We start from the raw sequence: 27,305 nt of genomic DNA, 5'->3' as shown, positions 1-27,305 counted from the left end.
AATAACAATGTTTCTACGGGGGAAATGCATTCAGAGTTTTAAAAAAGAACTTCTGGATGGCAACACATTCATCATTGTGCCAAAACAGGTGCTGAAGAAGAGATTAAGGAAGGGGAAGACCAGTCAAAGGAGAAGGTCAGAAGGAACATTTTCAGTAAGTAAAATCCACATTTAGCAAGGGATAAAATAGGTATGTAATTAAATACATTGCTTTAAATAAGGACATTAGAGGCTAAAAATACTGTGAAAATCCAAAGGTAATTGTACTGTTTAATCTTAGGAGAAATTCTTAATGGAGTTAAATAGAGGACTTGAAGGGAACCTTCCTATGCCTGTAAGATAATTGTTATTATCAGTGTCTGAAATGAGAGGAAGCAAGAAAGGGAATGGGCGTACCTGCAGATGTAAGGAAAAGGGCTGGCTCATCCATAGACAAAGATTTACCAGGCGGTTCAGCAAAGAGAAAGGTAGCAGATTTTAGGCTCTCACTGCAAGCGCTTTGTTAATTTAGCTTAATTTGATGAAATATTTACTGAGTGCCCGCTATGTTCAAAGAGCTATGCCTGAAGTGGTTCTATTACTGATACTGATAATTACACTGGCCTCGTCAATGTCTGTATCAGCACGAAGAACTCACTGGGCCCTGTACAGTACACCAGGTTGGCTGTGGTTTCTACTCGGTGCTTTGGTTTACAATCCCCGCTGAAGCGGAGCATTGATGAGGGAAAGCAGTCTTAGCACGAGCTGACTTGGCAGTGGTGGCTGGGTTCTTAACTAATTCACATAACTAATTCAGTGTGGAAAGTAGGAAATTAAGTGAATGGCAACATGGGTAATTGACCCCTAATGAATTCAAGCTAAATAGCTATTTTCACTATTCTTGTTTCTCAGTATATTACTGGGATGCATTTTTCAACCGTTTAGATGTTTCAAATAGCTCTGCTGAAACGAAAAGAAGCTCTGTGATAATGAAGCCTTTTTGTTGTTTCATGGTGTATGTGAAACCTTAAGTGATCCTTGGTAAAAGACTGGTGTACAAAGAAAATCTAGAAATAATCAATTAACCCAACAGTGGATGAAGAAAATACCATATTAGCACTTAAGGATCTTAACTTCCTAATCAAAAGACCAGGCTGGCTTGCACTCTTTACACTCTTGTATTTTTTTTTCATTTTTTTTATTATGTTCAGTTAGCCAGCATATAGTACATCATAAGTTTCTGAGATTAAACTTATCCTTTGCCATCAGGATTTTATTGAAGCCTGACGACTACAGTTAATAAAAATCAAGTACTTTAAAGTTATGGTAGATGTTTTAAATTAATGCATATAGATATTTATTTATTTTTAAAATTCCTCTCTATATGGTATTAAAGAAGTGTTGGTATCCTTACTGTCCTAGGGATATTCAGGGCCACCCAGACATTGAATAGTAGGTATTCTGCTCTTAAAAAATAAGACAATTTGTAAGACATCTAACTGGAAAAAAATTAATATGCATAATCAACTCAATGAGACCTGTTGTATGTTTTAATTCCTAACGAGAGAGAGAATGCAGATGAACACAGATGGGAGCTCCAAAAGGGCTCTGGGCTTAGATGGCCTGTCATTTTTGTTACAGTTTTTTTCTAAAACCACCAGGCAGCAGCCTCTTCATTTCTATGTTCCCTGACACACTCATGTGCACATTTACAGAGAAAGTCACTTAATGAGAGTGGAGGTTTAACCTGAAGTTTTGCTCACTGTGACCCTGAATGAACACCCCCTGACCCTAGGTCTGAGGTCCACAGCCACATGGCTTTTGGGAGGCTGTGAAATGTGAGGGCTCAAGGTCTAGTTTCAAAATGCGACCCACCAAAGGTCCCACGACAGTGAAATGAAACCCAGGCAGCATGGCTCAGTTAACAACCGGTGGGACAGGAGAAGGGGAGAAGCAAACCGGACACAGTGGGCATTTCACACTGAGGAGCATTATGAGCAAATATGGCAGCAAAATGAAGACTCAGAAATAAAATATCCCCAGGATGACTAAGAATGGGGAAACAAGCTTTAAAGAGAAGCAGAAGGATAAAAAACCCTATCCCTGATCAAGAGGTCACTGTTTGCCAGACATTGTGTCAGGTGTTGGGCATAAGAATGGATCGATCCTGTGAGGAATTGATAATATATATAGACAATCCCAGGAATGACATCAGAAGTGCCTGCCCAAGGCCAAGCTCATGCCTTGTGTGTTGAGTTATTCTGGTGCTGAGGAACAAGAGTAAGGCAGGAGCATAACATGGCCTCAAAACTCCATGGGCAGGGTTGGGTCAAGAGAAGAGAAAATCTGGGTACAGTGCTGAAGAGAAGCACCGCTTCCGCTCATTTGTAGGTGGAGTTTCTGGCCATTGGTGGCGTGTGTGGCACGCCATCTGTCCGTCAGTGACCCATGCTCTGTTTCCTGGAGCGAGGCAGATACAGCAGCATATGCAATAGTCTTTTGTGGGGGCGTTTCTCTAGCACACTTCCAAGATTTCTGTGAAAAGCCCCAAGGCTGCTGGCTGGAGAAATGTGGTAATCGGGCTGTGGTACCTTTCAACAAATAACACAGAGGAGTTTTCCTCACGCTCCCTCTTTGAGAAGCAGGCATGACAGAAGTTCTGAACATCTCCTCTCTTTGAGTCAAGTTTGAGCAAATATTTTTCTTCATAAAGCTGACCCTAAAGGATGGCCTACGTAATTCGTATATGAAGAGAGACTCTAATGCTATTTCTGTTTTGGTGCTTCCAATAATTCTCCATCAATCTTAAAATTAATATTTTGGTAATTTTCTGTGGGCTTGCAGTATCCTGATTAAAAGTTTATACTGTAAAAAGTCAAAGTCTTGGGGCACCTGGGTGGCTCAGTTGGTTAAGCCACTGCCTTTGGCTCAGGTCATGGTCCCAGAGTCCTGGGATCGAGTCCCACATGGGGCTTCCTCTGCTCTGCAGGGAGCCTGCTTCTCCTTCTCCCTCAGCCTTTCCCCCTCCTTGTGCTCTCTCTTTCTCTGTCAAATAAATAAATAAAATCTTAAAAAAAAAAAAAAAGGCAAAGTCTTGTCATCACAGGTCTTGAGTGAAGTTCTATATTGCCCTAAAAACTGTGCAAGAGACTCTCTTGGAAGGAATGGACAGTTCCTCTCTGGACCCAATGAGTTTCCAACGAAGGAAGAGGACACATGACCACTTTAATATTCTGATCCTTTGTTCAGGCTCCCTCACCTAAATCTCCCAGAGAGTCCTCACTATAAAAAGAAGGCGGTTAGTTTAATTAGAAAATAGCCCTAATACAGGACACTGTCCAACACAGAATCTGGAGTAAAAGATAAACACCTAAAACTATATGTTACAGATCAGTTCCAAGGCTTAGAGAAAATATATGCTTCTTTTAAAAATAATTCACTAAGAACCACAGAGAACTGAATTTTTTCAGACTTAGAATGTTAAGATTCTTAATAATGAGCTATACAGAGAAAGCGATATTGTTTGAATTTGCATTTCTCCCCCAGGTATTGGGCTAATGACTTTATCATTTTCCTTTTAGGAAGTTACCCACATAAAGACAATCTTTACATATAGAGACCCACTTAAGTAGCTTATCACCACCTTTACTGAGGTTCTATAATATAATAATTCTGATAATACCTTGGCTTGTCTTTTAACAACATCGAGCTTCATAATACCTCATCTTTGCCATACGCTGTGTGTTTTAGGAGAATGAGGTTCCGAAGAGATACAGAATACACACATATTGGAAAATAAAAAGAATAAAAAAAGAGGAAACCCTCAATTGCAATTAAAATGCACAGTCCTCCACGACATGTCCCAATGCTAGTTAATACAGACATTTCCAATAACTTTAATCTGTAAGTGGTGATTGTCCAGGAAAAAAAAAAAAAAAGAAAGAAATCAAGTTTGCGTTTTTTAAAAAGACAAGAGGGAAGAAAATGACTTGTCATATCTGACTGGTTCGGAAATATAAAATCCAATTCTGAAGAAGTAGAGATAAGAAAAGTGCTGTGGAAGTACCATCAGCTTAGCAAACACTAAATAATGAACAATGCAGAGACTGTCCAGAATGATAAAATACTCTATTAGAGGGACTGTTTTTAAATGAGTGATAATTGTGGCCTATCCACAGTGAAAGGTTATTGAATTTTTATCTGTAGCAAGAAGCTTTTGACAGACTTGCTGAAAAGTCACCTACAAATAGTACCTTCTTTAGATGAATTTGACCAAAGGGGTTTTCCAGCATGTGACATCTTTCTGACATTTACAGGATTTTTGCTTCCTTGAAGAATCTGATCAGATATTCTTAGTTTCTAGGAAGACAACTAGGTTTTTCATCAGTTGTACAGTAAAGTCCTCATTATTCTTCTTTTCATAAAAATGGGATTAAGCTGTTAGTTGAAGAGTCAAATCCACCCAGGATTCAATGACCAGAGCTCCAAGATGATAGTGCACAGAATTAACTGCTGTTAGTAAACAATACTCCGCCTTGGAATCCTACACCATATCAAGTATATCCTATCTATCACCATATCATATCTCCTATGAAGGAGGAGGTCTTTTACATTTTTATTGTATGATTTAATAATACTGGATATACACTTGTAGTATTGAATTTAGGACAATAAAGTAAACGAGAACCTTTCCCTAAATACAGGACTACAAAATTTGGTTCCAAATTAGATCCTCATTGTGGATGGAGGTGGGGAGGGGAACAGCTTTTAAGCTTTAGCTTCTTAAAATGGGTGGAATGTCAAGATCACTTACCCCCTTTTAAAAATCTATTTATTTATTTCTTATTCTTTTAAAATTTAAGTAGGCTCTATACCCAGCATGGACCCCAATGTGGGGCTTGAACTCACGACCCTGAGATCAAGACCTGAGACGAGATCAAGAGTCGGATGGTCAAACTACTGAGCCACCCAGGCCCTCCAACCCATGCCCCCTTTCAAAGCTCACACGAATGCGGCATCACAATCATCTTGCTGTAATTTGGGGAGACAGCTGAAGAAGAGCTTACCCTTGGGGCAAACAGAGGCACGCCGGTTCAGTGTTCTAAGCCACACCAGAAACAGGTGAGGAGGTTGTTTTTCTAGACACTGTGAGAGTCTACACTCTGACAAACAGTCAGATTTTAGTCTAGATTTTGTCACCGTCCCATTCTGACCTCGGGCAAATGGTCAAATTTCTGTTTCATGATCATGCTTTGTAAAACTAAGAGAATGAAGGCTGGCCTGTCAACGAGCCTGAGGCAGGGATAAGGAATTAAGAATTAATGGTTACAAAGGACCTTGAAAATATGAAATGCAATCTAAACACTGAGTCCATTACCGTCACTGTGACGCCCCCTGGGACTGGCGCATACACACGCGGACTCGCGCATAGCGCCCCGCTGCTACACTTCACCGGGGCTGGCCGTCTGCAAAGGGTCCTTTTGCGCTATTGACTAATAAGTAAGCTGTCTGAAAAAGCATATCCAGTTTACATTTGGAGCATTTTTCTAAATCCAATCTCCACAGATAGCAATTTCTTCCATTAAATTCGGGCCAGCCCTCTATCCGCTTCGTTTTCCCTGACGGGATTTGTCTCTCCTACCCACACTCCGCTTTGTGGCATACCTAAACTCAGTTTCGTGGGTGAAGAAATTAAAAGACACACTCTTTGTCTAGTGAGGAGTTCATGAAGTCACGGTTAGTGGGCTTATCTCAAGTTTTAAAGCACCCAACTATCTCAGGGCTTCTCTAGATAAGAGCTTAGATTTAATAGTACAATCTGTGCCTTGAGGTTCAATCTTTCACTTGGTTCTCATTGCAAGAGGTTTCTGTATTTGGCAGCCAAATCAGTCCCCTTAGATTTTCTGCTCAAGTCCTGCTGCCCTAATGGCTACTCCTCCCCACCTCAGCTTGGTGTCGGCTCAGGTAATCCTGCACCGGCACTATTCTCCTCAGTCTGAGTCCTCAGCACTCCATTTTAGAGTCCTCTCTTGTTTTCCAACCCCTTCTGGCCTCCCCTGCCTTCCCAAAGATTTTCAATTTTATTTCTTCTTCCTGCTGCCATTTTATAGTTTTGTTTGAAGATACAATTGTTCAGCTGGAAGCTCCCAGCCACCACACTTAAGTATCCATGATATTACCATATTTTAATAAAATATTTCCCTCATGGATACAAACGTTGGTGCTTTCAGAGAAACAGCCCCATAATTCTTTACGGACAGATACTCAGAGCTCCATAATTACACTGAAATGCCCACAGCACTAGGCTTCTGTAGCTTCACAATTGATAATCACCTCTTTGCCGAGGGTGGTTAGGTACTGCTTTCTAATCCGTCCTCAGGACAGGATAATGAACTCTACAGATGACCATCTGACTGACAGGAGGGGAATTGTTTTCGGTTCTGCCTTTGAATAACAAGTGAGCCCTCTTTTTATAGTTTTGAAGAACAAAAAGAGTATCTTTGGAAGATTCAACTTTGGCTTCTCAGACGGACACTCGTAGACAGGTGACTTTCAGACGTAGGTCCATTCTCAGACACATTCCCATGACCTCGGAAACATTGGGGAACTCTGTGCAGTGAGAGCCATGATTTACCAGGAATGATTCAGGAGCACAGATGTTAGAGTGTGAAAAGCAACCACAGGACTTGGGATCAAAGAGAAGCCCGAAGGGGCGGGAGGAAGGTCAAGACCCAGCACTATGCGGGGAGAGCAAAGAGAGGGCTCTAGTGAGCAGGTTGAGAGTAGGAACCCCGGGAACCCCATACTGAGTCGCTGTGCTGTGTTAGCACACAACAACACCGCCCAAGTTCATCATCTCATTTAATGTTCACAGCAACCTAAAAAGTTTATATCATTGTTTCTATTTAACAGGTAAAGAGACTTAATTAGCTCAGAAAAGCTAATTAATTACCCTATGCTGACACAACTTGCCTCCCGTGCCTCCAAGTGAATCAGATTTCAAAGTCACATAGGTGCTATATGCCTGCTAGACCAGGAGAAGTATGGGAGAGAGTCTATGGACTAAAAGAGCATCATAGATATTCAGGGAGAGGCAAAAATGGCCTTGATTTAGGAGCCATGTGAGGGCACTCAATCAGAGGAAAGAGAAAAAGACAGAGTAAAAATGTTTAAGAAGAGGACTTCCCATTGTGTATCAGTATTTAAAATGTACTAAAAAGCAAAGCATGGGTCAGCTGGAAGCTGGGGCGATAATCAGCACTAATAGCGCATAATGCATCAGTATGGAGAAAGAGCTAGAAGGGTCCAGATGGTCTTCCTTATAAAATGGGAGACCCCCCCCCACCAAGCATCTCTACTGTTAGTAACAACAGGGCTTCAAGAGAGCCCTAGGAATCAGGTGAGCTCCTTAAGCACAGGGACTTTCCAAGCAATTCCTACTTAAGATGAATTTCAATCAGTTTATAAATAACAGAGTACAATTATGACGGAAAATGAACAAAATGGAATCATCATCAGATTATCATTTGGTGTTTTTTACTCCTACAAAACATATGATTAGTTGTGAAGCTGGGTACAACACGGAAACATACTTGGATATTATTTTCAAAAGTGATAAAAGCTCACATGAAAGTAGAGGAAGCACCAATTAAGTAAGATCAAAATAAATCTGGAGTTGGACAGTGGACATGAAACTCACGAAGGAGATATAAGACGGAGGTAATTTAATTTTCTCAGAAAAGAGCATGATCATGAGGGGCCCCTGGTGGCTCAGTCAGTTAAGCATCCAGCTCTTGATTTTGGCTTAGGACATGATCTCAGAGTCGTGGGATCAAGCCTCCTGTCGGGCTCCATGGTCAGCGTGGAGTCTCCTTGAGCTTCTCTCTCTCCCTCTCCCCGCTCACATATTCTTTCTCTTTCAAAATCAATAAATAAAAATCCTAAAAAATGAAAAAAAAACAAAAACCACGCTCATGAAGTTAACCAGGGCAATGAATGTGGACGGTACCACCAACAGAGGAAGGAGGATGGTAAGAGTGAAGCCACAGAAGGAGAGTCAAGCAAATGACAACTAATAAGACCAAAACCGGAAGATGGCCTAGAAAGCCCAACCTCAGAAAGACGATTAGAGCAACTAAATATGTCGGGTTGTGCTAAGCAGGGCCTGACAGGGAGCTGTCTGATAACAGTCGACAAATATTTGAAACTTGTAAATACTGCAGCAAGAGAGGAATTACCACGTGTGGAGTTTTAATTAAAAATAATCAGATGAAATTATGACAGGGAAAACTCTGGCTTAATAGTTTGACAAATGCGAAGCTGAAACAGGACAGTGTCCCATGAGATCTTGCCTAGGGACGTTTTTATTCACATTTGTGTCAAGGCAGAAAAACATACGGCGGTAGGGTGTGTGTGTGTGTGTGTGTGTGTGTGTGTGTGGAGGGGTCTGCATTTTATCTTTCATTTACCAGTAAGGCAGAAAAAGCCCTTGACAGTGAGCTCTAGCATGGGAGAATTCATATTCCATCTTCTAGAATGGAATGAAATGTTTTATTTATAAAAGGACAGATAGATAGAAATAGGTAGACAGAAAAAAATGATAGAAAATGATAAATTATCACAGGCAACGCATAAAGGCTTCCTGGTATGCCACAAAACCATGCATGTGAGGGACGGGAGTATGCAGACACCTGGACCTTTTCCATCCTTAATTTCAGTTACACAATTGACTTGTACACAATTTCGCATTCATTCAATCGGTTTGACATTTGCAGCCTTCTGTATTAAGGGAGACAAGGATTCTTTGTGCCCTTCTCCTTTGACTGGCTTGAGAAGGGTAAGAGGAAAGTTTTCATTTTTAACCAAATTTGAGCCACAGTTTGACTAACTAAAAGACTGCTAAGCGAAAGTGGGCTGTTGACTCTGGCAGAGACGCAAAGTATAACATTTTGTGCCTGGTGTTCTTGTCCAGAAAGTGGGAAGTCATGCTAATCCCGAGCTTTCGAGAATAGAAGAACTGGAAAAATAACTACAAATAATTTCCCCAACAGAAAGAGGAAGAGAAATTAAAGAAGACACAAGGGGGGGGGCTCCCAGTCTGTGGTTCTCCATCTTGGCTATTTGTTGACTCCCCTGGGGAGATGATAAATGCACAGTGGTCTGGGCCTCTGCCCGCCCAGGGTCTGAGTGAAAGCTCCACAGGTGATTCTCATATAAGCCAAGGTTGTGAACCAATCCTTTAAACCAGTGGTTCTCAACCTCCAGTCTGATTGGTTCGGGGATGCCCAGGCCACATGCGGGAACAACGAAATGGAAATCTCTGACAATAGGGTCCAGTATCACGATTATAAAAGCTCCCAACTGATTACAACTGATGTGCAGCCAGCTTTGAGAACTGCTACTCTATACTTCCCAGGAAGCAAGTCTTACTCGTACACAGGCTTGGAGTCAACACTGCACGCTGACTTTTTAGTAAAGAAAATCCAGGTAACTCTTTTAATCTCAGCACGGCTTTGTCTGAAACATGACTGTGTATGTTTATTAAGTGGTGCTCGGCACACATGGCTGTAGTCTCTGATCAAGTAGCTCCGGGAAGAAAAAACAGCTCCTCCCACACAGAGCCTCTCAGACCCATAAGATTAGAGAATGTATATCAACTGCATAATTGTTGAGGGTAGACAACTATTTTCTTTAGCAGCTATTCAACTTGTCCAAACACTGGGCTTATAAGAGATGCATTCATCATGTCAAAAAATAGTCACTAGAGAGATAAAGACACAAGTAATTTATGGTGGAAAAGTGGAAAGTCGCTCCAGAATTCAGGAGGAACTGTCTGGAGACGGCTACATGAGTTGGAAGCATAAAAATCAATCCCAGAACTTCATCAGTGATAAGTCACATTGATAGGAGTTTTTCTTGGTGAAACGATTTGATGAGAATTGCGCTTTATCGCTGTGGTTTTCCTTCCCCAAACCTGTAAGTACAGTCTAATCATGGAAAGAGATTAGGCAAACCCATACTGAAGGATGTTCTGTAAAATACCCGACCAGTTTTCCTCCAGACTGTCAAGGTCATCAAAAAGGAAGAAAGTCTAGGAAGCTGTCACAGTCTAGATGAACTTGAAGAGATATAATGACTAAATACATTATGATATCCTACATGGGAGCCTGGAACAGAAGAAGGACATTAGGTAAAAGCGAAGAAAATTCTAATGAAGTAAAGACACACTAGTGATGTATCAATATTCGTTCATTAGTTGTGATGAATGTACCATATTAATGTAAGATGTTAATGGTAGGGGGAAACTGGAAACCCTGTACCATCTTTGAAAGTTTACCCTGAATCTATAACCATTCCAAAATAAAAAAAATTTTTTTAAACATATTTTTTAAGATTTTTATTTATTTGAGAGAGAGTGAGAGGGAGAGAGATCACAAAGGCAGAGGGAGAAGCAGACTTGCTACAGAGCAGGGAGCCGGATGCGGGATTCCATCCCAGGACCCTGAGATCAGGACCTGAGCTGAAGGCAGAGGCTTAACCCACTGAGCCACCCAGGCACCCCTCAAAATCAAAATTCTAATTAAAAAAAAATCAATCCCTGGACCCCCACGATGGACATACTAGCATTTGACAACGAACTTAGGTGCGGAATTCTATTAGAGCATTTGTGAACTGGGAGGAAGGTGCGCAGTGACTGGAGAAATGTCAGTATCGCAACCAAGTTTGAAACAAGCAAAAAGGAAACCACAGTCATTTTACATTGGTTGACTCGAACATTTCTAAAAATGATTGAACAAATCAAATAATCAACCAAATTGCAACAGAAATCATCTGATGGTGTGCAAATTTGCCAATTTTATGAAATTACATTCCTGCAATAGTAAAACAGCTGTCCTGTCCTGTGCCTCACTGTGAGGGGAGAAATCAAAGATTCTGAACAAATTATATAAATACCCCATAGGACCAGTGTTTCCCAGAAGTCGTTCCATGGAAGCAGAGTCCTAGGAGATGTTCTCTGGAGAGAGAATTCACTGCTAAGTTTGGGAAACACTGCATTGCTGTCAATGTGGCTGGTGTGACTGAGGAGCTGAATTTTTAACTTAATTTAATTTAAATTTAAAGAGCCATCCAAGGGTAGTGGCTGCTGTGTAAGACCGTGAGTATCTCGAATTTATTATGTAACACAGCAACAAGACAGGTGGAGTTTCTAAGTTAGCAAATACTTGTAGAACAAAAAAAGAGTGACATATTTGAGAAATGACCTACTCTCAATGATGATGAAATTCAAAAGGGATATGTGCACTACTCCTGTAAATTTAAGGAACAGAAATTCTAGTTATACACTGGCAATGATGATCAGAAATGATCACAGGTTAAATGTTGGCATTAAAGTGCTTGCATTAAAAAAATGTCATGACCCTCCTGGGTGGCTTAATAGAAGCATGGCATGAATGGCCTCCCCAGCACTGCCAGAACTGAATCTTGTCCTGGCCAAGACAGTGATGGATTGGACAGAAGATTAAATTGTGAGTTTGAAGACTTGCTTCCATCCACGCTCGGGCATAGACATGTGGTGTGACCATTCTGAAGCCTCCACTTCCTCACAGGCAAAATAACTGAGTTGGACCAGATGATTTCTAAGATCACTAGCAATAATCTTATCACTATAAGAAAGAAGTGTAATTTGCACACACAAATTTATGGCAGTACCCTTCACAATAGCCAAGAGGTGGAAACAACCCAAATGTCCACTGACAGATAAATGGCTTTAAAAAGACAGCAGATACATACAGTGCAGTATTGTATTTCCTTCTTGTCCGGTCACATACTACAATATAGAAGAGCCTTGAAGACAGTATGCTAAGTGAAATAAGCCAGTCACCAGAACAGAAATACTGTTGATTCCACATATATAAGGTACCGAAAGTCGAATTCAAAGAAACAGGAAATAGAAAGTGGTTACCTAGGGCTGGGAGGGAGAGGAAATGGAGAATTGTTCAATGGGCAGAGAGCTTCAGTTGTACAAGATGAAAAAGTTCCAGAGATCTGCTGAATAATATATTTAATGCTAAACTAATGTACATTCAAAAATGGTCAAGATGAGGCACCTGGGTGGCTCAGTTGGTTAAACATCCGATTCTTGGTCTTGGCTTAGGTCATGATCCCATGGGTTGGCATGAAGTCAGCTTGAAGATTCTCTCTCTGCCCCTCCCCCCACCTTGGGCTTGCATGTTCTCTCTCAAATAAATAAATCTTTTAAAAAAAAAGATAAATGTAAAACTTGTTGTAAATGTAAAATGTAAAATTCGTTGTAAAACTAATACTACATTTCCTGAATAAATTTCAGAAACCAAAATTGTAACATTTACTCACCCTGGGGGTTAGAGGGATGTTTTAACCTTTCGGTTCACACTGGAAAAGACTGGGGCATATTTTATTGCTTATCGTCCACCCACACTGCATGTGGGCTCAGCAAGAAATTCAGTCATGGTATCTGTGAGCAGAGGTGGATAGCCTGGGTCAAAGGAACGTACGGTTGGGCCCACATTCACGAATAGCCAAGTTCACCAACCAAGAGGGTGTGAGTGAACTTGGTCCTGCTCTGCGCTCCTAATTCTGCCATGTTCGGTTGCCCTTGATTCAGAGATTGGGATTGTCAGACCAAAGTCTTTAATATCTAGAGATGGGCAGGTAGTGGCCAGGGAAGTATTTTCAGAGACATCTAGTATTTTATGGATAAAATATTCAACATCTAATTTCTGAGGCCGAAGAAAGAGGGTTAGACTTAAGTAAAGGGACTTAAAGAAAGAAAGAAAGAAAAAAAGTGACCTCCCAGATGGTAAGGTTAAAGAGCAGAATATGTAATCAAGGAAGTTTTAGGATCTCTAGTCCTGAAGATTTTTTTTACAGAATCCAAGACAGACAGGAGGCCCCCTGAGGAAGCAGTACAGACAAAATAAACCCCTGAACCCCTCTAGTTCTCTGCAGTCTATTTTTAAAAGCTACGCATTTCTAAAACAAAACCATTAATTTTCAAATTGAATATACTCCAACAATTTTTATGTAGGTCACATATGCTGAGAATTTTCTTAACCGGAACAGTTCAACTCAGAGTCTTTGTTTAGGATTTGTACACACAGCAGAGAGTACAAAGGGCAGATGCTATCTTGCATCTGTACTACAAGGTTGAAATTATGATCCATGGGGACAAATACGTATAAACCTAGATTCTGAAAGCCCAGTGCTAAATATGATCCTTCTCAACTTCTTTGCACTGAAACCATGTCCTGAACATAGAGGAGTTTTACAAGGTAGAGCAGGAGACAGAGACTGGGTTGTAGATGCAGAGAAAAACAGAGTCAGAAGACAAAAAGAATCGGGGGAACCCATGAGAGAAGGTCAAGCTGGGTCAATCCAAGGCCTTTTTGGAACTGTTTCCAGAGCTCATTTTTGGTCTGGGATTAATCCTGGGGCTGCTGGTGGCCAAGGACGCTGCCATATGGAAAGTGCTTGCCTGAGATGGAAAGCAATAAAGAGAAAATACCAAGAGAGGGAGGAAGGGAGACAGAAGCGCTGGGAGGGAGAAAGTGTGTGTGCAAAAGAACACACATGTGTAGGCATGTCTGGGACAGGATGCTATCTTATAAACCTGGATCCAGCCATACCTGAAGCCTTTGATTTACCAGTTTTATGAGTCAGTGCATTATTTTTCCTTCAATATGTCTGTTTCTTTCAATGGAAAGAATCCTAAGTAGAATAGGAATGAGGAAGAGGAGGGTGGTGGGGGATACCAGAAGAAATGAACAGGAACCACGGATGGCAGTAGGACGAAAGCAAGAGCAGTGCCTTCGATGTAGTCAGGACCTCTTTGAGGCGAGGAGACCCTTTTAAGTGCAAACAGACAGAGTGACATTTAGGCAAATGCTAAAAGAGACAGAAAAATTATCTTTGAAGAAATGGTCAGCTTTCACCTCTTGGACCATTGGGCATCCATGCCCGGCCACTGAATTGCAGTCCTCTCTTCTGTGTGACATGGGATGTTCTGGGTGTATGACTGTCATGCTATAATGTTTGGAAAGACATTCTACTATGGAAATCATCTTCTGCAAATTTCCTCTAGTCCATCAACACAAATAGCTTCATCATTCTATCAAAGCCATGTATCTCCCAAATAGTTAACAGAACGGAGAGCAAGAAATAAGCCCCAAATCTTCTTTTCTGGATTTCTTCCCATCCTGCTGAGTATCCCTGAGTGCTAGATAAAAGGCTGGCATTTTCTTCATGTTACCTTGTCTCCAGATTTGGAAACACTTTTGTGGAGGTAATCACTTGGTTTGCTTTTCAAAGGAATAATAAAGAGCTTATCCCTTATTCCCTTTCTAGAGTCACACTGACACAGAGCAGTCAAAGTAACCCATTACCAGAGACTTCCCTGCTTTGCTCAAATTATAAACATCAGTGGGCATCTCTCCTGGGAATTCAAAGAACAGATGAGTGTGGGTGGGCCAGGCTTGCCGTTCGAAGGATGAACCAGGTTTGCTAAATGTTTTGTTTTAGCAAAGACAACATAAGTAGTGATTACGGTTCACTTGGGTTTTGTACTGATCGTTGAAATGCTGACAGTCACTTAAATCACTCACTGGGTGGAATAATCACCCTGAAAAGAACGGGGAGAGTACAACTCGTATTATAAAATGGAACTGAACACAGGAAGACGAAGTAACAACGGGTGTGGTAGAAGCGATCTCTGTCAGAATAACAGAGATGATTAAAGACAAGAATTAGATATCAAGTGTACCGGGTACTCTCGGTGACATGAACACAACAGGCAAATCGTGCAATTACAAAGCTGAGCGTAACTCAGGGAACATCTCTTTTTGAGGAGAGCAAGTGTCAGGCTGCCCTGTGTGCATCACCCAGGGTCTTTCGATAGAACTTCTGGACCGTTTTGCTTTTGCAAAACCCTTTTCAAATGGACAGAACAGAATCTGGAATGCTGAGCCCCTGGAAATAAGAGACTGCATTATGAAGCATGAGATGTTGATGGCTTGCAAACGAGAGGACCCCTTCCAGATGTCACTAGTCAACGGACCCCAGGCAGCCCTGCATTTGTAGGGGTCAAAGGAAACTGGGAAAAGCAGCAGGTGGTCCTTTTACAGAACTGTTTATTGGGCAATTAGCAAAAGGGAAATGAGCTCTGACTTTGGTTTTTGGTGGAGTGGGGTGGGGCTGGGAGATAAACTGGATAATTTCGGCCACTGCCTGTGACAGACTGCCTGATACTGACAGGATTAGAAAGTTGAGAGCCTTTCAAGGGTATCTCCAGACGCGGATCTGCTCAGACCCCACACTGTGCCCAAATTACCCTCTTCTTACAGATTCTGAGACTGAATATGTAATTTTAGCTTCAGATAAAAAGTTATGTTAAATAATAAGCATAAAAATAAAATATAAATGAAAAGTAGTATTTGAAGGCGACTTCCAAGCAGAGTATATCATTTTGCTCAAAGGCTCCCTTCCTTCTGTCCGTTTCCCTACACACAACTGAGTTTCAGGAAAGCTAGAGCATCAGCGAGAGGCTGGTGAGCGTCCGATGGATTCTGAGCCTCTAGGGGGTGCGTATTTCAGGGAAGAATTGACCCTGTGAGTTTCCTCCCCACCTCCTCCATCTCCAGGCTGGAAGCCGTGGGTTATCCAAATCATGATAATGACATGATAATAGATAATGATAATAAATAACTTACTCTGAAGTTCACAGCCCACACAATGCAGGCTTTTTCGTTCTCATTATCTCCTAACAGTTAACTCTAATATCAAGTTCAAAGCTGATTCTGTTTCTTTCATGTTATTGCTGCTGTTTTACTTTTTTCCTGCTGTTTATTTATATATTCAAATCTGTCAGCACCTTTATTCCTTCTTCCTATCGTTTTTTCTTTGCTTCTATTTTAACGGCCTAACACATACTTCTGAACTCATGCTTTTGATGTGCCCCAAAGTATTTATTTTATCGCCAGTGAATAAAGTGTATGTGCCCTAAAGTTTTCAAACGACTTTTCTCAGAGTCATTGGTCCTCAATAGAAAAAAGTTTCCCGTTTTTATTTCATATCCTCTGCCTGCCATTCCTTGAATTCTGTAAGTTCTTTCTCAGCTATCCCTTTTCGGGAATCACTGTTTTTCTCGGTGTCTCTATTTTCCAGCACCTTCGTCACTTCTATTATTCTCTTGTTGGACGCTTTTTCATTAGCTTTACGGCAGTTCAAGCGAAAACATCAGCCGTGTGCTCAGCTCTGGGACAGTTCTATGCCTGAGAAGTGGTAAGGAGGGCGAAGGCACTGTTTTCTGTTCTGGAGACACAGTGGTGCACTTTCCCCTGATTTTATGTTTCGAAGGTTTAGTACCAAGCTATGGTGAACATGAACCCTTTTTGGCTTTCCATGCTCCACACAGGCAAGTGGAGATTACTTCTGTTAGCAGGATCACAAAGTGAGGTGCAGCCTCCGCAGAGTTCTTGCACAGATCTAGCACGGACCTTCTGACAACTTGGGATACCCCTCCTATGGGGACATGTATATGCACCTGTGCTTCAAATGAAACTACCCAGTCTAGCTTCTTCCGCCATCCCCACAACCGCTGCCGTATAGGTACTTACTCTGGGACGTAGAAAGATTGGAGAAAGCTGACTTTGTTCGACCCGCTAGCCACTCCAGGCTTTCATGCATGTTGGCCAAAGCTTTGAGGTCACTGACATCACGGAGGATGTCTTGCGGAGGGATTAGCTTATCTCCCAGGTTCCCAATAAGGACTTCCGACTCCTTGCCAAAGGCTGCCCTAAGAGACAAACCAGAAACACATTTCACATATAGCATGGAAAAGGGAGGGGTGGGCAATACCATTTTAGGCAGGGTTGTCAGTATTTCATAGCATGCTATCTTTCCCAGGTTTACTGTTGTGAGAAAACTATCATACACCTGCTTACAATTTTTCCAGTAGGAGAAAGACAGTTCTTAGAAGAATGAACTTTCCCTGATGCTTGTACCTTCAACAGGAAACAGCATGGGGCCTCGCCTAGACAGTGATGGTCCCTGGGGATGGCTTTGATGCCCGCTCTCTTGTGGCTTTTTCCTTGTCTCTTCTGCTATGGACACTGACCAAAAGCTTAGGGCATGAAAAATGTACATGGTTTGAAGGTTATTGTGATTAAAAAAACCCACCAACTTAATCAGCTAGAAAATGTTTTAAAATGTTCAAAAGCGGGGACACCTGGGTGGCTCCAGTGGGTTAAGCCTCTGCCTTCGGCTCAGGTCATGATCTCGGGGTCCTGGGATCGAGCCCCGCATCGGGCTCTCTGCTTGGTGGGGAGCCTGCTTCCCACCCCCGCTCTCTGCCTGCTTGTGATCTCTCTCTCTGTCAAATAAATAAAATCTTTAAAAAAAAAATGGTCAAAAGCAAAGAGGGTCTAGTCTTTTTAAGAGAGCAGATTATAGTTGAGATGGATGGAGAACTCCTTCATTCACTCCCTGGCTTGTTGTAAAAGGGATCCGAAGCAAAGTACAAGGCACTAAGGTATGTACTATTAGAAAAGAGAGACCAATAAAAACCAGTGCTGGATCCTTTCACTGACTGGAAAAGTGAAGCTGGATGGTCTGCACACAAAATCCCACATGCTCATGATATCTGGTGGGGGGAGGCTGAAAAATGAAGTTCTGTGGGGTCACAGGAGGAGGGAGTTGGGAGGGCCCCTGGGGACCATGTGGTGCCGCCACAGCACGGAGGCAGAAACGCAGGCTCAGAAGGTGAACCGTTGTGCCCCCATAACACGCGAGTGGCAGAGCTGGGACTCTGTCTAATTCCCGCAGCTCCCTTCCTTTCAGAAATCCAGAGGGCTGAAATGACAGAAGACGACCGAGGCTGCCAGGGAGAAAAATCTTGTCTTTTAGGGACGCAGAGCCGCTGCCGGTGAAGGTTGGAACAGGCACCTGGAGAGTTCTCTCTGAAAGTCCCAGAGCTTTTTAAAACTCGGAACACCTTAAGTGAGCAGAAAACAAAGGCTTTATTTTAAGGCGCAGGAACCAAATTACGTTTCAAGCCAGAGGTGAGGAGTAACAGGTGACAGAGTCAGGACAATGCTTCATCGCTGGAGCCCAGAACCAAAGCAGACGTTCCCCGTGGAAAGAAACAATGGCTGTGAATCAAAAACTTATTAAAAAAATGTGTGTGCTACCGAGTAGTGAGTCCCCATGAGGCTTCTTATTTCAACGCAGGGTTCCAGTTTTTTTAAGGAAAAGTCGTCCTTGAGTGATTGAGTTGGTCATGGAGGCAACAGAGACTCTGCCCAGGAACCGAAAGAGCACATATGAACTTGACTCAGCGGTCTAGCGAAAGGTCTTGGGGCAGATTCCTAAAGTCTGCATCTCTAACCAGTTTCAGAAAGCCGCTTCCTTTGAGTACTAAGAGTTAGGGCACAGGCTTCTAAGTCACCCAAACTTGGTGCTGAATCCTAACTCCGCCATTTACTGCGGGAGGGACGTGGCTTCGCGTCTCTGATCCTTGTTAGCTGGGGGTGAGGGTGTTGACCTTGGACGAAGTAATATGAACATCAGAGGGGACTTCAGAAACCTTTACTGGGACAATTTCAGTAATTCCAAAAGTAGAGAGAACAGTAGGATAATCTCCCATGGGTCAGTCAGTCTTCTTTCTCCATACTCCACCCCTTTTGGCGGATTTTGAAACAATCATTCAGGTGATGGGAGGTGCGTGACCCAGTGCATGGAACTTGGTGAAACCCAACAAGCTGTAGTTATTATCACTCTACAGGCTGTTGAAATGGCTGGTTTATTTGGCGTCAACCCAGGGTAATGCTACGATGAATGAATGAAAATAGACAAGTAATCAGAAGTAAGTCAATTCGATCTCAAGGGCTAGTTTTATAAATGGAACCTCGTAGCATCACAGCAAATGTCACCATGTCTCAGAGCCTGGATTTCCGAGAATCTTCAAGAGGTAAATTACTGTGATGGAAACCACTAGTTGCCTGCCCAGTATCCATCATCCCGTGCCTTCTTAGGCAAAGGACGCTGGGATTGTTGGGGTCAGCCATGTGTTCAACTTCAAAACGAAACAAAACAAAACAAAACAAATCCCCTGCTCAATTTCCCAGCCCTTCTTGCAGAAGCGGTGGTCAATGAGCTATAAACCAAAATCAGTAAGTGGGCTTCCAAGAAAGCCCTTTTGAGCAATCTCAGCTGGCAGGGACCTCCTGTGCCCCCTGCCTTTCTGGACTGCAGTTACGGCAGATGAAGCTGCAACAGTGCTTCTTCGAGCATCAGATGACCTTGGGTATGAGAACAGTGCTGAGAATAATGGAGCCAAAGATTAGGAGGGACGCGGGCCCCGACACCACCACAGAGCTGCCGTGCAGGCCCAGACAATGTGCTTCTGGGCTTTGTGTCACCGGAGGGACAATAAAACCCTATTTGTTTCGGCCACTGCGATTCCAAGTTCCTGCCACTAGCAGCTAAATGCAATTTCTAACTGACACAATGATCGAATTAGCATAAATGATGTCAACCTCGGAAAACTTTCCCTGAATTTAGATATCCCTAAAATCAAGTTACCGGGAAAAGCAAAACAATGTCTCCTCCCTGATTTGGGCCTGGCAGACAGTTCTAGCATCTTCTCTGGGGCTGTCATTCAGTCAAGCTGTAAATATTTAGTTTTCTTAATCTGTCCTTATATATCAACTCTCTCAGCCCCTTAATCATCTTTGATAGATATAACACAAAAAATGCCTCCAAGCCGGGTGGTTAAAAGGCAACAGGGGAGGCAAACAGCTTTGAAAAACAGGCTCGGAGGCATTTTTATGCGTGTAGGTGTAACCCTGGGTGGAATGTGACAATCAAGACAAATGTATTTATGTAGAAGTCTAATCTGTTTGTGGGGGGATCTCTGGGCCTTGGGCATGTGTGCGGTGTGCTTCCTGCCCTGGGTGCCTACCCCATTTCCCTTTGGCTCACTCAGATTTGCTTAACCTCCTCCGACGGGAGAGCAACAGACTGAGAAAAATACAAACTGCCTCATGTGGAATACATAGGACCCATCTCATTTGACAGGAATCCATAATCATCCCCTAACAACCTGGAGAGAGCACGGAAGCCATGACATCGGGAATAAATGATTGACAGTTATAACCACTTCACACACACACAAATCATTCCTTGGAGGATTTGTGTGTGTCAAAGAGCTTGGTGGATGGTTTTTATGTGTTACAATAACCTTAAGGGGATGGCTTTAGCTGCTTGACTACAGATCTTTTCTCTAAACCTTCTAATTTCTTAAATAAATTATGGTATATCCACACTATGGAAAACTACGCAGGCATTAGAAATTATATAGTAGAAAACACTTGATACCATAGAAAAATGTTGGCTATGGCTTATTTTTAGCTACGATGCCCAGCTGAGTAAAATAAGCTGTTATATAACTATATGTACTGTAGGAGATTTTTAAAAAAGATTATATGTCTATCTAAACTAAAAAAGGCCGGATGTCTACATATCCAAATGCTAACTGTGTAACCGGATCGTGCTTGGAGCTTTTTTGTATTTTCCACATTTTCTTCTAAGAGCATGTTTACTTTTTAATTAAAAACAAAACTTGGAAACCCTACCACAAATGACAAAATGTTTCGAAGGGACACATCAAGAATTTTAGCACGGAAAATAGGAGGATGTAGATGTTACAGTTACTTAAGCCACATGGGGAGGCAATGGGTGGTTGGCTGGCTCGGACTGAGGCTCCAGGCTTGCTCAAGACGCCGTCACTGTCTGACATAGAGGATCTCACTGCCAGAACAACGACGGCCCAGCATCTGGGCCAATACTGTTTCTCTTTCTAGATCTGAATTTCTACATACTCCTCACCTTCTGCTGCTTCTGCGAGCTCATTAATGAAGGAAGACATTACATATATTTGGCTGACGTGGGCAGCAGAATCATCATTACCCTGAGAAAGAGGAGTAACAGAAATCCAGATGGGACAGGCACTCATTCATGGCCCACAGGTCATCCGACAGAGCCGGGAACAGGAACCGGAACTCAAAACTTGTGTGGGCCAGCTACCAAGGCCCGTGTGAGGAGCCCCATTCGCCAGCGGTAGGCCAACATGCTCACGTAGATGCCTATAAAAAAACTACAGAAGTGTCAAACCTGTGAGGCTTAATTTTAGCACACAATTATAATCTTTAAGGAGCTTGATCTGACAAGAATTCATTTAAGAGATTTTTGCCAAGAGTGTAAAACCCGTTTAATTTAATTTTACCACACAATTATAATCTTGAAGGAGGTCTATCCGACAAGAATTCATTTAAGAGAATTTTGCCAAAGATGCTGAAAATTGTCTCCATTTAGTCTTTAAATGGTTCTGTTATCGGCTGAAATCTTAGAAAGGCCAAAAAAAAAAAAAACAAAAACTGCATCTTTAGCAGACTAAATGCACTTAGGAAAGAAACATCACAAATAATTTGTTTCAGAATGACTGATCTGCAGATCTGGGCTCTGTTTGGTCCCATGCCATGTACACTCACATTCCCCTGCTTTCCCCTCAAATCTCCCCCAGTCTCCCCCGTGGCTTCCTATCGCCCAGCAGCCTAGGAAACCTGCCGGAGCGCACTCCCCGCTGATGTGGGACCAAGCGCGGAAGAGCAAGGACCAGTTCCAAGAGCGAACTGGACTCCCACAGGCTTCTTCCCTCTCAGAAGGGGCAGTATTGTACCCACTGCTGTCACAGCCACTTAAGAGAATCGCTTGCCGGTTTCCACTAGCACCACTGTCAGATTTCCCCAAGGTCTTATTGACAATCCTGCTATCCTGTTCAACAGTATTTCTGGCCACGAAATTTCTTTTACAGGAAAAGAAGCACAAGGCAGGGCTGATGTTCCCGGAATGCCCTTCTCGTTGCTTAGGCCATGCCCCCGGAAGGAGCTGGCCTGACAGAGAGGTGCGATGGCCCCTGCAGGATTCAGCTACGGGTCCAGTTGGAAGCTAACACTTACCAGGCTGGAGTGCTGGAGGGCTTGACTCAGGACTCCAACCCCTTCCCCCCAAACACTTCCAGCCCCTGCCGCCATAATAAGAAAATACAGGCCTGGGAAGTTAGGAATAAAAGCAGGAATGGCCCTTCCTCTCATGATTATAAACAGTTACAGAGGTTCAACTCTTGCCCCCTCCCCCAACTTGGGGCTAGGTGGGTTTTCAGGTATTCGGGAAGGAATGTCTCCGTGGGCAGCGGCAACAATGACCCCACTAAAACTGGTAGCAGAGGAGCGGCACCTGGGTGGCTCAGTCGGTTGGGCGGCTGCCTTCAGCTCAGGTCATGATTCCAGGGTCCTGAGCCCCATGTTGGGCTCCCTGATCAGCAGGGAGCCTCCTTCTCCTTCTCCCACTCCCCCTGCTTGTGTTCTCTCTCTCTCTTTCTGTGTCAAATAAATAAAAATCTTAAACCACCACCAACAAAAAACTGGTAGCAGAGACGGCCGTCTGGCCTTTTGGCCTTCTCACCACCGAACAAACAGGCCGAGAGGGCCAACTGTGATGCCGAGGGGTAAGTCTGTGACTTCTACACTGTAAGCGCAGGCAGACCACGTCAGATTCACTAGGATCCATCTTAGCGTTTCTAGGTCCATGGTGAAATTAAGGGGAAACCCAGGGCAACCTGATAAAGGCAGGAATGCTAAGAACTCAGCTCTTCTAGGAACAAAGGCTTATTAGTTTAACACATACAGTGGTGACCTCTGTCGAGCTGAGGTGGCAGCAGAGGCCAAGAGCGCACAGCGGGATGGGCGGGTAGAAGGAGGAGGGAAGGAATAGCTCCTGCTGCCTGGGAACCGCTTGGCGTATCTATGCATACATCAACCAACGGTTTCTTTTTGTTTTCCACTTTCCTTACTAGTTTTTATTTGTAGTAAAATCTACATAACATAGAACTGATCATTTTCACCATTTTTAAGTATACGGTTCCACGGCGTTAAGTATGTTCATAATGTGTGACCATCATCGCTATCTGTTTCTAGATCGTTTCCATCAACGCAAACAGAAACTCTGTGCCTATTAAACGGTAACTTTCCCTACACCCCCCTCCCCACCAAGTCCCTGACAACCCTTATTCGAGTTTGTGTTTAGGAATTTGTCTATTACATCTCACAGACATGGAAACATACCATATGTGTCCTTCTCTGTCTGGCTTATTAACATATTTTCAAGGTTTATCCATGGTGTAGTATCAGAGACTCGTTCCTATTTTAAGGCTGAATAATATTTTTGTTGTTATGTTCATACCACATATTGTTTCTCCATTAATGGCTGATGGGCAGGCTGGTTGTCAATAATGCTTCCATGAGCACTGGGGTACTAGTATCTATGCCTCTGCTTTTGATTCCTTTGCGTACATATGGAGAGGTGGAATTGCGGGTCATACGGTAACTCTGTGTTTCTCTCTCTAAGGAACTACCAAACCGTTTTCTACAGTGGCTGCACCATTTTACATTCCCACCAGCAATGCACAGGGGGTCCAATTATTCCACATCCTTGCCAAAATTTGCTATTTTCTGGCTTTAAAGTTTCCAATTAATTTTTAAATAGTAGCCATCCTAATGGTTTTGAGGTGGTTTTTACCCCACTATTTTATATGAGGAGCTGGTCGTGATCAACTTCCCAATTTTTTTTTTTCTTCTTCATCTTTCTTTCTTTCTTTCTTTTTTTTTTTTAAGAGATGCAGAGAGAGGTCTGGGGAGAAGCAGAGGGAGTGGGAGAGAGAGAGAGAGAGAGAGAGAGAGGGGAGCTTAAGCAGGCTCCACACCCAGTGTAGAGACTGACTCAGGGCTCAGTTTCACAACTCTAAGATCACGACCTGAGCCAAAATCAAGAATCAGAAGCTTAACCAACCAAGCCACTCAGATGCCCCAACTTTCCACGTTCATTCAGAGGTCACCAGATATGAGGAGTCACATCTGAGACGTGACCACAGAGGACAGTGGCAATCCTAGACTTGAGATGAATACAATGAGTGATGAGCCAGGGTCCCCCTTATTGGGAAGACAGGGAGGGAAGCCTTTATATGATGAACAGCACTTGATATCAGGGAGAAGTATAAAGTTCTAAAATACGGGCGTAAGGGTGAGAATGGATACAACACAAGGGGTAAGACTAAAACTCCTGGGCCCCTTTGCTTCAAGATCCATTCCTCATCTTTCCCTTGCTCTGATCTGTACTGGGGCGAGGCAGGGGCTGATCCTTGCAGCCTGCTTTCCAGGCTCCCAGCTGGGTATGGACACTGGGAGGCCCTCGGCGGGAGAGACACTGAAGGGCAAAGAGAGAGGAGAAGGCAGGGCATTTATCTCCTGACCTCTCTGCTTTCTGGGTCATGTCTCCAGCAACAGATGCATCTTCTTGGATCCACCTCCTACCCAGCTGTGGTCTACAACATTCCTCTGTCCTTTGGCATTCCAGCTAAAGGGAGGGGAGTGGCTTCTTGCTCTTGTTAACCTGTGGGTTATCTGAATGTTCCTGTTCCATAGGCCCTCATTAGAATGTATAACCAAGTCCTTACATCAAATTCTCTCGGAGGTAAATAGTTGACATCGTTTCTATTTTCCACGTTAGACCTTGACTTACACGTTAGATCTAATGACGACGTCTGGTCATATTCACTGCTATTGGGGATTGAGTCAGTTATTTGGCATGGGAATTAATTAGTCCTGTTGTATAAGCAGACAAACTGAGACATGTTAAGGTGACCGGTAGACATCACTTAGCCATTATCTGTCAGAGCCTAAACTGATGAAGGTTATAAAAAGGTCAGGTCACCTACCTAGATTCCTAATAATACCGACTGATTCTATTGAGATGTGACAATGACACATCCATTTATCACTTCTGCTTTTTACAACTGCTCCATCTTCAACCCTCTCAAAACTTAATTCATCTGTGTCAAAAATAATGGGGGTAGCATGCATTCTGATGGGTTCTTTAATCAGGTTTTCAAAAACTGTTTTTCTAAAATGATCTTGGCTAAATCCTCATAAATAAGAATAAAACAGCCCAGTTATCTTGATTACAATATTATTTCTTTCCTCCTAGAAACTGCTAAAACTCGTCCCCAAGTCTATCCTTCACTCATTTTCACGCGTGTGCATTTCATCACACACTCTCATGGGAACAGCTATTTTTCACATTTAATAAGTAATTGCTCCTCTTTAGAAATTTGTCTCTGTCTGTAATCACAATCAAGGATTTTTTCCAGTTGCTTTCTTTGCCTACCGTCCCTCCGCCATGTAAAAACTTGCATTGCTCCGGCCTGGCTGGATGGCGCGGAGCCGTCCACAGCTCTGTGCAGGGACAGACTGGGAATGAGTCCCAGAGGGGTCCGAGGGTGTTCTCTGCGATCACGGTGAATAAATAAAATATCAGCAATTTCTCAGCCCTGGGGTCCTGCTTGGGGCTTAGAACAATATTAGTTTATTGTTCTTTTTTGCCTGGTTGCAGGGAAATTGTAGTTTCTGGGTTTCTCACAGAAGACAGCCAGAAAAATTAATCAAGACCATCAAGGGGGTGGGGGTTTGACCACCAGCTCTTTCTCTTGTTTCTTTAAATCAGCTCACTCACCACGACAGGCACAGAACGCTGGATGCGTGGATTTATGACATTCTGGTCCTGAGGGGGAAGTTGGTGTTAGTGTAAACCAGTGGTTCTTGTTCTGGTTATACATTAAAAGCTGAACTAGAAAAGTGTAAACAAAATTCCCTATGCCAAATTCCATCTGTAAAAACTGATTTATTGGTCGTGGGTGGAGCTCAGGCATAGGCATTTTTAAAAATAATGGCTTTACTGGGATATATTTCTAATGTCATAAAATTTGCCCATTTAATATGTGCAACTCAAAAGTATTAATCACAGTTATGTCATTATATATCATCACAGTTAATGGGACCATACCACAATTTAGAGCATTTTCGTTACCACAAAAAGAAACCCTGTGCCCATTAGACTTTATCCTTATTCCTGACCCTTACCCTCCAGCCCTAAGTAAATGCTAATCTACTTTCTGCCTCTGTAGAGACAGACATTCATGTGATTTATACTCATATCAATGGAATCACACTGTATGTCCTCTTTTGTGACCGGTTTCTTCATCTATGTCCAAGCCTATCATAGCACTTCCTTTTTTTTATTACCAAATAATGTTCCATTGTATGAATATACCATCTTTTGTTTACACATTTATTGGCTGATGGACATTAGGGTTGATTTCCATTTCTAGGCTATTACGAGTTTTTGCTGCTATGACCTTTCATGTATAAATCTTTGTGTGGTTATATGTTTTCATTTCTCTTGGATATATATACTTAGAAGTGCAACGGGTGGGTCACAGGGTAACTATCTATAACCTTTCAAAAAAAATGCCATATTGTTTTCCGAAGTGGCTGCACCATTTTCCATTTCCCACTAGCGTATGTGGATTCCCATTTCTCTACATCCTTGCCAACTCTTGCTATTATCTCTCCTTTTGAAAATTCCAGTCATTTTAGTGGACGTGAAGAAATACATACATATACATATACATATAAATACACATACACATATACACATATATATTTTAGAAAGAGATGTGTGCCCAAGCAGTGGGGGGAGGGGCAGAGAAAGAAGAAGAGAGAGAATCTTTTTTTTTTTTTTTTTTTAGGATTCACTTATTTATTTGACAGAGATCACAAGTAGGAAGAGAGGCAGGCAGAGAGAGAGGAGGAAGCAGGCTCCCCACTTAGTAGAGAGCCCGATGCGGGGCTCGATCCCAGGACCCTAGGATCATGACCCGAACTGAAGGCAGAGGCTTTAACCCACGGAGCCACCCATGTGCCCTGAAGAGAGAGAATCTTAAGCAGACTCCCTGCCAAGCGCAGAGCCCGACATGGAGCTCAATCTCACAACCCATGAGATCAAGATCTGAGCTGAAATCAAGAGTGGGACGCTTAACCGATTGTACCATCCAGGTGCCCCGAGGAAGTATATATCTCATTGTGGTTTTGATTTTCATTTCCTTGACGGCTAATTATATTTAGCTTCTTTTCATGTGTTTACTGACCATTTTATGTCTTCTATAGAGAAATGTCATTTCTGATGCTTTGTTCATTTTTTAATTGGGTTATTTGTCTTGTTATTATTGAGTCATCCATTCTTTACTGGATATATACTAAGGATCTGTGCCATTAGCTGGGCTCTGTCCTAGATCCTGTGGTGGGGGCAAAAGCCCCTAGGATGATTTCCTAGTCCACTAATAT

The 27,305-nt window shown here is 42.7% G+C and overlaps 1 protein-coding gene across 1 annotated transcript in view; it reads right to left on the bottom strand.

The window, feature by feature from the left end:
• EXOC4 (exocyst complex component 4) overlaps positions 1-27,305 on the bottom strand; it is a 724,031-nt gene that overhangs the window by 96,562 nt on the left and 600,164 nt on the right. The window contains exon 14 of the mRNA XM_044246587.1: positions 16,629-16,807. Within this exon, the coding sequence (XP_044102522.1) occupies positions 16,629-16,807 (179 nt within the window). The remainder of the gene's footprint in view (positions 1-16,628; positions 16,808-27,305) is intronic.

The sequence above is a fragment of the Neovison vison genome, chromosome 4 (genome assembly GCF_020171115.1).
Source record: "Neovison vison isolate M4711 chromosome 4, ASM_NN_V1, whole genome shotgun sequence".
Classification (NCBI taxonomy): Eukaryota; Metazoa; Chordata; class Mammalia; order Carnivora; family Mustelidae; genus Neogale; species Neogale vison.
Note: the sequence above shows the minus strand (reverse complement) of the source record. Positions and strands in the feature narration are given on the sequence as shown.